This window comes from Fusarium flagelliforme (assembly GCF_020744385.1).
Source record: "Fusarium flagelliforme strain FIESC 12 MPI-CAGE-AA-0113 chromosome Unknown B0J16scaffold_2, whole genome shotgun sequence".
NCBI lineage: Eukaryota > Fungi > Ascomycota > Sordariomycetes > Hypocreales > Nectriaceae > Fusarium > Fusarium flagelliforme.
This window is the reverse complement of record NW_025763504.1, coordinates 4461646-4471617: the sequence shown is the minus strand read 5'-3', so window position 1 is coordinate 4471617 and position 9972 is coordinate 4461646. Positions and strand designations below refer to the sequence as shown.

At 49.5% G+C, this 9972-nt stretch overlaps 2 protein-coding genes across 2 annotated transcripts; one reads left to right on the top strand and one right to left on the bottom strand.

Moving 5' to 3' along the window:
• The first annotated feature begins 216 nt into the window (after window positions 1-216).
• Window positions 217-5647, top strand: B0J16DRAFT_300809 (P-loop containing nucleoside triphosphate hydrolase protein). The gene is made up of 7 exons (XM_046124572.1): window positions 217-1434; window positions 1494-2199; window positions 2255-2822; window positions 2872-2969; window positions 3022-5043; window positions 5096-5171; window positions 5225-5647. Exons 1-7 carry the CDS (start codon window positions 687-689, stop codon window positions 5465-5467), a joined length of 4461 nt encoding a protein of 1486 aa, XP_045987096.1. The 5' UTR covers window positions 217-686; the 3' UTR covers window positions 5468-5647.
• Window positions 5640-9516, bottom strand: B0J16DRAFT_334636 (uncharacterized protein). Its single transcript, XM_046126972.1, has one exon. It carries the CDS (start codon window positions 9041-9043, stop codon window positions 5828-5830), a length of 3216 nt encoding a protein of 1071 aa, XP_045987095.1. The 5' UTR covers window positions 9044-9516; the 3' UTR covers window positions 5640-5827.
• Window positions 9517-9972: the final 456 nt, after the last annotated feature.

Below are 9972 nucleotides of genomic sequence, written 5' to 3'. Positions count from 1 at the left end.
TTCCATCCGTCGCATGGAATGGATCCATCCCGGTATGACGCATCCGGGACGGGCCCCCTTATGTTGACAAGGCCTGGGGGGTTTTACAGGCGCCCAAACGGCTTGTCTAGGCTTAGATTGACTCGGGTAGGTAGAATTGGTTGCATCTATTGGATCCAATAAAGTCAAATATGCCACGAGCCGAGAGCATGGCTGGAAACGTTCAACAATGCACCTGTAACTAAGGTACTGTAAGTCCCTTGCAGATCCCAAGCAACAAAGAACAAGATTTCGATAACCTCGTACCCGATTGTGCAGTCAGTATTTCTAGATTCTTTCCATGAATCCTAACAGCCCCATACCTGAACTATTGGCACTGAACTGCCACTTGCATCGCCGTTTTATCATCGCTAATGAGTAGTACCTGGGTATAATCTATGATCCACAAATGGGCCAAAGGCCTTAGGTTTGCGTCACAACCTCCACCCGCAATCACTTCACTCCTGCAATCTTCTTGTCGATCAGGACTTTCATCGATCTGGATCCAGATCCCGCTATCTCATATTTCCACAGAGGACAGACATTTCCACGCCTACCAATCGCTACCTCATGATTCCTTCGACCTAAACCCCATTTCCCTGGGCGTTCTTCCTCTTTCCTAGACTTACCGCTGCCACGTCTTTTTCGTTCTCTGGTCGTTGACCATCATGGCTGGCGGCGCGAAAAAGAAAAAGAAGCCTGCTGCTAACCCAGCCCGAGGCTTTGCTACTACTTCCGTCGCTTCTAAACCTAGGCCAGAAGTTGCTGAGCCCGAGTCGAAACCTGCTGTCGCCAAAGGCCAAAATGCCCCTCCATCGACACAGAAAGATGCCCCTCCATCATCGTCTACGAATGGCGATGCGACTACCAACACCAACACTCAAGAGGCGACTCTGAGTCCTGAGGAGTTTGAAAAACAGTTGGAGGAATCTGAGCTACAGCTTCTGGTCGAAAAATATGCCGCAAAAACGAAAAAGGATGCCGTGCGTCAACGAACTCGGCTCGATACCGACCGTCGTCTGTTTCGTGGTCAAGCCGACTCTGTCAATAGTTTCAAATGGCTACCACAGGACTTGATGAATCATATTCTTGATCTGATACAAGCAGAGAATCGGTTCGCAGCTTCGAGTTTGTCGTCGTCGGACAATGCTGGCGCTGGCAAGATGCCCCCAGAAGAAGACATGATCCTTCGTCTCTGGACCCTACAGCAAACATTAACTGCAGCCGAGTTTCCCATCGAGCGTGTTGCTGCTGTGATACGCTACATTCTGGATATAGCCCCAAATGTCTCGACAACAAGCAGAGAATCTATCTGGGGACTTGAAGAAGCCCTCGACTGGCTGGCCCGTGAATGCAAAATCGAAGAATTACCCTCCTATGAACCAAAGTTCAAGCCCATGCCTAAAAGCACAAATGGTTCGTTTGTTTCTTGCCCTCTGAAGGTATCCTTCACGCTGACCAAGTTTTAACTTCAGATACTCCCCAGGATAGTCCAGTACCAAGCCGCTCAAGTACCCCTCGCCATGCTGATTCGCGAAATGGCCGCAAGAACAAATCTTCTGGGGCCAAGGGTCGACCAGCAAAAAACCTTTCACCCACCAAAAAGCTGGTTGTGGCCTGTGACAGCGATATAGAACCCGATGAACTTGTTGCAAAATATCTGGATAGTAAAGCGAAGCTATTAGAGTATGAGCGTGGTCATGCCGAGAACTTGCCAACTATCCAACACGACGAGGAGCTTGCTGTTGCGAAGCTTGAGGCCAAGATCAGGAAGATCGAGTCGGATGTGCTTTTTGACAGATACGAGGCTGAACAGCAATGGAAGATCCAAAGAGTTGACCTGGAGAGGCAACTAGCTGCCGCAAAACAGGAGAGGCAAGACCAGGCTGTGGACAAACCGACCACGGAAGAGGAACCCGCATCTGAAAAGACGGACGACGGTGACGTTAACAATGAAGCTGAACGTATCGCTGCTGAGATATTGGCTGAAGTGAACGATGATGACGAGGACGATATTGGAGGGTTATTCGCATCTCTGCCGCAGAATGAGGTCGACGCAAGCACTGGCGAAAGTCGCACTGTTGTTAACTCAAGCGACGGCAGTCAAATTGTGATTCGTGACTTTGGTAAAACAACAGGTATCAGCCCTCGGAGAGCTCTCGAAGAAGCCTGTCGCTCAAGGTAAATCAAGATGTTGTCGCCGTTGCAGGATAACTTTACTGATCGAAAACTCCAGGGATTCATCGGCGAAAGTCTCATATACCATCGTGTCAGATGCCTCGTTTGCAAACCGCCATTCTTTAGATATTGTTTGGACCAAACCCCAAGATTTGCCACCGTCAGCAGCTTCATCAGACGTTGAGGTTGTAGCAGATCATTTTCGATTCACGTTTACCATGACTGGCATCGCCACACCGGATTCGAAGCAGTCAGAATCTTACATCTCTACAGCCGCTTTGTTTTACACATTTAGTGGCAATACTAAGGACGAAAAAGTTGCTATAAGACTTCCCCACGTTTGGAAAGATGTTTGGGCAGAGCTCGCGGAAGCTCGGAAAGCTCACGTCGACGAACAAGACAGAGAAGTGGTGAGGGGGCTGAGAGCCTTGGTTCGCGAACGTCATGACCAAGAGCTTGAAGATGGTGTCATCATTCAAGGGGCATTCCGAGGACGAGGCAACAAGCATGTAATCGACTCAGGCGATGATGGAAATCACGGTTCGAGACAAAACACCACGAATGGCGAGTACTACCAGAAGATTTGGGCAGACAAATCTAGCACCCGAAAATTTCAAACAATGCTGGTAAGAAATACTTATATAAACAATCTACGTGAAAACTGACACAAGGCAGCAATCTCGAATGCAGCTCCCGATGTGGAACTTTAGAGAGCAAGTGTTGAATGCTGTCGATGAGAATCAGGTTGTGATTGTCTGTGGTGAAACTGGATGGTACAGTGTCTAGCGCCTCTATGCTTCGAATCCTTGACTAACTATCGCGTAGTGGCAAGAGCACACAAGTCCCATCCTTCCTACTCGAGCATCAGCTTTCTCAGGGGAAACCCTGCAAGGTGTACTGCACAGAACCCCGACGAATCTCCGCCATCTCTCTTGCTCGTCGTGTGAGCGAAGAGCTGGGCGAGAACAGAAATGACTTGGGGACCAGCAGATCTTTGGTGGGTTACTCTATCCGACTAGAAGCCAACACTTCACGCGAGACGAGGCTAGTGTATGCAACCACTGGTATTGTCATGCGAATGCTCGAAGGCTCCAACGACCTACAGGAGGTAACACATTTGGTACTTGATGAAGTACACGAACGGACAATTGACAGCGACTTTCTTTTAATCGTTCTGAAAAAGCTACTCGTTAGGCGCAAAGACTTGAAAGTCGTTCTCATGTCTGCTACAGTCGATGCAGATCGTTTCTCAGCTTACCTTGGGGGTGCACCAGTGCTCAACGTTCCTGGGCGAACATTTCCTGTCCAAGTTAAATACATCGAGGATGCCATTGAACTTACTGGATATACGCCTGCGGATTCTGAACCTGATAAAATGGTGGATCTGGATGATGACCCTGCTGAGAACGAGGGGGAGAACATCAAGAGTGATATCTCCAAAAGTTTGGTGAACTATTCATCAAGGACTAGATCCACGCTGGCTCAAATTGATGAGTATCGGATCGAGTTCGACCTGATTCTTCAATTGATTGCCCAGATCGCTGTCAATGACCAACTCCAAAATTACAGCAAGGCCATTCTGGTCTTCCTGCCAGGTATTGCCGAAATTCGCACACTGAATGACATGCTGCTCGGTGATCCGAGGTTCGCCAAGGACTGGCTTGTCTATCCTTTGCATTCTACCATTGCAACAGAGGATCAAGAGTCGGCTTTCCTTGTTCCACCACCTGGCATCCGCAAGATCGTCCTTGCTACCAACATCGCCGAGACGGGAATCACCATCCCTGATGTTACTTGTGTTATTGACACAGGCAAGCACCGCGAGATGCGGTTCGATGAGAGGCGTCAGCTTTCGAGACTGATTGACACGTTCATCTCTCGAGCGAATGCAAAGCAAAGGCGAGGTCGCGCTGGTCGTGTGCAAGAAGGCCTATGCTTTCATATGTTCACCAAGTTCCGCCACGACCAGCTGATGAGCGATCAACAGACGCCTGAGATGCTCCGTCTTTCACTGCAAGATTTGGCTATTCGAGTCAAAATCTGCAAAATTGGAGGTATCGAAGAGACCCTGGGCGACGCCCTCGATCCGCCCTCAGCAAAGAATATTCGCCGAGCAGTTGACGCGCTCGTCGATGTTCGCGCCCTTACCCAGGCCGAGGAATTGACACCACTTGGAAACCAATTGGCCAGGTTACCTTTGGACGTTTTTCTGGGTAAGCTGATTTTGTATGGCGTCATTTTCAAATGTTTGGATATGGCTATCACCGTGGCCGCCATTCTATCTTCCAAGTCGCCATTCTCTGCACCCTTCGGTCAGCGCACACAGGCAGATAACGCGCGCATGGCTTTTCGTCGCGGTGACTCTGACCTTCTTACGATATATAACGCCTATCTGGCTTGGAAGAGGGTGTGCCAGTCGACAGGTGGTGGTGGAAAGGAGTTCCAATTTTGCCGCAAGAATTTCTTGAGTCAGCAAACTTTAGCCAATATCGAAGACCTCAAGGGGCAACTCCTGACTTCTTTGGCCGATTCTGGATTTCTTTCTCTTACCGAAGAGGAGAGGCGAGCGCTATCCCGTGCCCGATTTTCTGGTGGACGAGGAAGAAGGCAGCAGCAATTCTTTGACATTCCCCGCAGAGTTAACCTTAACAGTGATAACGACGTTGTTTCCGCGTCGGTCATAGCTTGGAGTTTCTACCCCAAGATCCTGGTGAGAGATGCGCCAGGGTCCAAGGGTCTAAGAAATATTGGTACAAACCAATCGATCAGCCTCCATCCATCTTCCGTCAATCGAGGTCGTCTTGATCTTCGATGGCTGTCTTACTATCATATCATGCAATCCAGAGCGTGAGTTCTTCAATGGCAGCGTGTCTCTTCAATCAACTAACATATACTTCAGGGTATACCACGCCCACGAGGCCACAGCTGTGGAAGCATTTGCCATCGCTCTTTTGTGCGGCGATGTACGATGTGATGTATGTTTATTTTTCGTGTCATAATGGACAAAGTGCTGACCTAGAAACTGCAGATGTATTCCGGAGTAATTATTCTCGATGGAAATCGAGGACGTTTTTCTGTTCCAGATTGGAAGACTATGTTGGTCATCAAGGTCCTTCGGACGCGCCTTCGTGAACTTTTGACGCGGTCATTCAAACAGCCAGGCAAGTTGCCTACTGCTCAGCAAGAGAAATGGCTTGATGTTTGGCAGAGAATCTTTACCCAAGATTTTGGACAGGATAGATCTGCTACAGGAATGGCAATCAAGGCATGAGTAAGGATGTATGCAAATGAGATCTGCCATTTATGACTGCAGCCAGAGGTGGCATTTGATCATTAAACTTCAAAAACACACCACTTGATCTGTATATATAGTTGATTCATGCTCACACGGGGCATTCAATATTAAAGCCGTCATGAGACAGGCCACTGGACAATACTGAATAGACGAGCTTTTTGCTTCTTTTTGGTGACTTGATTGTTTGCAGTTGATAGCTATACTCTACAGTTACTTCTATCATTCCTTTTCCTTCCCCTTCCTCTCCTTAGATCTCTGGATATCATCAATACTGTATAAAATTACATTATGCTACACGACGTAGCTAGCACTCAAAATCAGCGTTGAACTCCTTGCTCATGATTCAGTCTTCTTGGCCTCTCCTTCGGCTTCCTTTTTCTCTTCAGTCTTTCCACTGGCAAGGAACATAGCCTTGAAGTCGGCATTGCTCTTCTTCACTGATGTGTCCGAATCGCCGTTTTGGGCGGGCTTGGCACCACTGGGCTTGAAGCCAAGACCACGTCGTGGGCCAGGCTTCCCCAGCACTGGGCGACGGACGGCGGTTGTAGGGGGGATGAACATTGTAGACGAGGCCCCAGACCCCTTGGCCTTCTGCTCCTGATCCTTGTTCTTCTTGCCTGAGGTGATACGGTCGGGAGCGTGTTCAGCCTTCGCTTTTCGAAGTTCGTCCGGTGTGCCAGTACGAATCTTGTGTCCATCAAACTCCATGCTATTCAGTTGTAGACTAGCTTTGCCCGCGGTGGCTGCATCGGCAAACTCGATCTCAGCCCCACCATTCCCTGGCTTCACAGTCATTTGAATGATAGAGCCCAGAGGCTCGACAAGTGCTCGGATTCGCGCATCGTTCACGGTGTCAGGAAGACCCATTAATGCAATCGTCCTCGCCGAGATCTCAGCCGCAGTTGGTCTGTGCTGTGCTTCATTGGGCGCATCCTGCATGGCTTGATCGCCTTCGGCATCATGGGATGAAGGTGCTGGGGAGCCCCTTGCATGATCAGCAACAACGGTTCTGGCTGCCGGCTTGATCTTAGACTCTTTGGAGAGAGCGACTGCAAGGACGTGACCCTTGAGATTGGTGTTGTTCATCTCTGCCACAGCTTTCGCGGCCTCCTCCTTGGTTTCAAAATCCATAAAAGCAAAGCCCTTGTTCTTTCCAGCCAAAGTTAAAGGTATGTTGACTCGTGTGATCTTGCCATACTTGGAGAAAACATCTTTCAACTCTGTCTCGTTTGTCGATCGATCTAAATTGTTGATGTGAATCTCACGACCTTCTGCAAGAGCACCCTCTCGAGCTTTCTTGTGTCCAGGGTCGGAATACTTGACAACGAGTTTAAAAGTCTTTTCAAGCACAGTTCCATCGTATTTGACGGCCTTTGCTGATGCCTCTTGATCTTGGAACGAAACGTAGCAGAATCGCCGGTGAGTGTTGACCTTCAGACTTGGCCAGCGTATGCTGAGGATCTCACCGCAATCTTTGAAGAGATCTCGGATGTAGCTTTGGTCCGCTGCAGGAGGGTAATTTGTGACATAAACGGTCAAATCATGTCCTGATTTGACAGACAGCTGCGACTGGTTCATGTACCTGCCATCTTTCAGCAAGGCGGACTGAGCCTCTTCGAATGAGCTAAACTCGATAAGTGCTGTTGAAGAACCAGTTTTCTCGTCACGCACCAATGCTGTGACATTGTTGATGTGACCGTAATCCTTGAAGTATTGTCGAATCTTGGTCTGTGTAACGTCTCCAGGGAGATTTGAGACAATTATCGTGGCGTTCTCTCTGTCCCTCTTTGGAGGCTGTACTGGAGTGGTTTCTTTAGGTCCTGCTCCATTAGGTTCGTTCTTTTGACGTTTGTTGTTGCTTTCAGGCCCGTCCGTAGGATCCGCTTCAGTGCCCCTTTTCCGCTTTGAGCCACCTGGTGACTTGGCTTCCAGCCCGTCGGGCTCTGGAGCGGTGTAATAAGCAGCATAGGCCGCTGCTTTCTCTTGATCCTCGCGCTCCCTGCGCTTTTTTACTTCTTTCCCGGTCTTGTGTATCCGGTCAGCAGCCTTTCGTAAAGGCAGTGGCATTTCGTAGTCGTTGCAGTGTTGCATATAGACCTCCAGGACCTTCTCAGGCCAATCAATGGTTCTGCGAGCAACAGCACGAGCCAGAACTGCAGTTGCAAGAGTCGGTATCCGATAAGTGCCACCGCCAGACGAAGGTGTAGGACTTCTGTTGTCCTGTCCGCTGGCGGAGGAGAAAATGAGCATTTCCCACATGTAATACCGAAACCAAAAATCATGATTGTCGGCATGGATTTGCAGGGAAGCCAACTTGTTCCACTGTGCTCTTGCCTCATCTACGGCGCCCTTCTTCTCCGTAAGGTACTGGATATAAATGCGCTCGAGTCGAAATTTAGGATCACCCTGAAAATCTTTGCCGTAAAGTCGCTGTCCGACGACCGACACATCCTCAAGGGCCGCGCCCAGGCCAACATCAGCGACATCGACAGCTTCGTCAGATGCAGTAGCGTCCATAGCATTGCGTTTCAAGAAACCACACCAAGCTACGTACATTTCGATCATGCCCTCCATGCCATCCTTGAGCAGCTGATCTTCACTTGTTGCGGCATGTTTGATAGATTCGACCTCACTGAAGGGACGTTTGGCCTCCTCAGCGCACATAATGTATCGATTCCAAAGAAGACCAGACCAGGGGCAATGTTGAACAGCTCTTTGCAGCACGTCGTGGAGGCTGCTTGGCGCTTGCAGCTCGGTGTTGGACGAAGAAAGAAAGACGACATACTCGTACCAAGTGTTTTGGTCCGTAGCGAGAGCACCGGTGAGAGCACGAGCATATAGTCCACGGCATAGATCGATTCCAATTTCGGGATTGTCGTTACTGCGCTTGCTCTGAAGCATTTCCCATTCGAGATAAGTTTTGAAGGCAGCCTTTTGAGCTTCAATGTCACCGGCGTCTACAGCTTTCTTCAAGGCAGTTTCGTATGGGTCACGCGCGGCAATCAGTCGTTTCGTCTCCTGAGCGTTAGTGGTAACATCCTTCATGGAGTCCTCGTAGGCAGCATAGTTGTATTCTGTGAGGAAATGCGAAAAGTTCTGCGAAGTCTCTTCCCAGGTGAGGTGCGGTGTTAGCAATCGATCACGGTACAGATGAGTGATGCGCTTGATGCCCTCTGGTGTTTTGGTCTTGGCCAGTAACTCCATTTCAAGTGATATCCAACGATCCCAGAGCAAGTGGCTATCGCCGAGACGGTAGCGAATAGCTACATATCCTTGCTGCCACAGGTCGAGAGCAGCGTTGAATGTGAAGAGCTCACGACCGAGCATGCGTTCCTCATCAGACCACCCATCTCCTGTAGAGATCTGGGTAGCTTCCCACAAGGACCAAAAGTAGTTGCAGTAGGCCAGCCAAATGCGCAGGCTGCCGGGCTCAGAGCTGACAGCGTGTTTGTAGTGCTCGACAGCGTTGACTCGCTGCTCGAGGTCGGAGGCATTGCGGACGATCTCTTCGAGGTAGGCCAGCCAGTTCTCTTCGCCTATTGGGTTCGCCATGGTTATCGCGCGGTCGGTGGATTAGAACAGAGAGTGCATCACACGGAGGTTGGGATAGCCTTTCAGTAGCAGGCAGCGCATGAGACGTCGGTCGGACGGCAGGTAACACGAATGGGCGGTAGTTGCTGGACCACGAGACAGTAAAGCGAGAGGTCGAAAAAACGTGTACGTGTCGACGCTTTCGCAGGAGTTGCTCGGGTCCAAGGGAAGAATCCGAGGAAGAGCGAGTAAGTAAATGTAAATGAATGAATGAATGTGAGTCAGCAGAAAGCCTGATAAAGATTGAGTTGATTTCGAGTTTATTTTCAACGCTTGTCGACCTCTTTGACCTGGCTGCCCGAGATTGGATTGATCAGCCAGCGACTGTGATTGCTGTGTTGCGTGAGTGATTGATGTCTAAACTCTCTAGGAAGATTGCGCGTGGAGTAGGAAAAAAAGCTGCTTCCAATAATTCGACAGCTTGAGCCGGGGATGGGAGCCAGCTAGGTAAGGTTGAGTTAGCACAGGACCGGCGAGGCAGGCGCAGTGCAGGGATTTTACGTAGGTACTTTCCCAGAAGAACGGGAAGCGAGTTGGAGGGTCGTTCAAATGATGTAATGGCAAGAGCGCGGTAGAGGTACTTTTGATGCAACCCTTACCTACCTATTTGATGGCTGCCTGTTAAAACAGGCTATTTTGGGTTGAAGATAATATCATATTGACGAGATCTGAATCCTCAGATCTGCACCTACCCGATCTGGAGTTTTATTTTTCTTTTAACAGCACGTTGAGAGATTTCAGTCCTCGTCTATCGCGCTCTGCAAAACAAAACAACGACAATCCCCCTGGACAGAACTGACTCCCTTAATGATCAACGTCTCGGTACTCGATACAACTGCGCAAGGAACCCGTTGGCTTCCAGTCGATCTATTACCCAAAACGCACAAGCG

Bases quoted from the DNA above. Each gene is read 5' to 3' on its own strand.
- B0J16DRAFT_300809 (XM_046124572.1), top strand. From the start codon at position 687: ATGGCTGGCGGCGCGAAAAAGAAAAAGAAGCCTGCTGCTAACCCAGCC. The intron at 2,970-3,021 runs GTACAGTGTCTA...ACTATCGCGTAG, and splicing joins GTCTGTGGTGAAACTGGATG to TGGCAAGAGCACACAAGTCC. The intron at 5,172-5,224 runs GTATGTTTATTT...TAGAAACTGCAG, and splicing joins GCGGCGATGTACGATGTGAT to ATGTATTCCGGAGTAATTAT.
- B0J16DRAFT_334636 (XM_046126972.1), bottom strand. From the start codon at position 9,043: ATGGCGAACCCAATAGGCGAAGAGAACTGGCTGGCCTACCTCGAAGAG.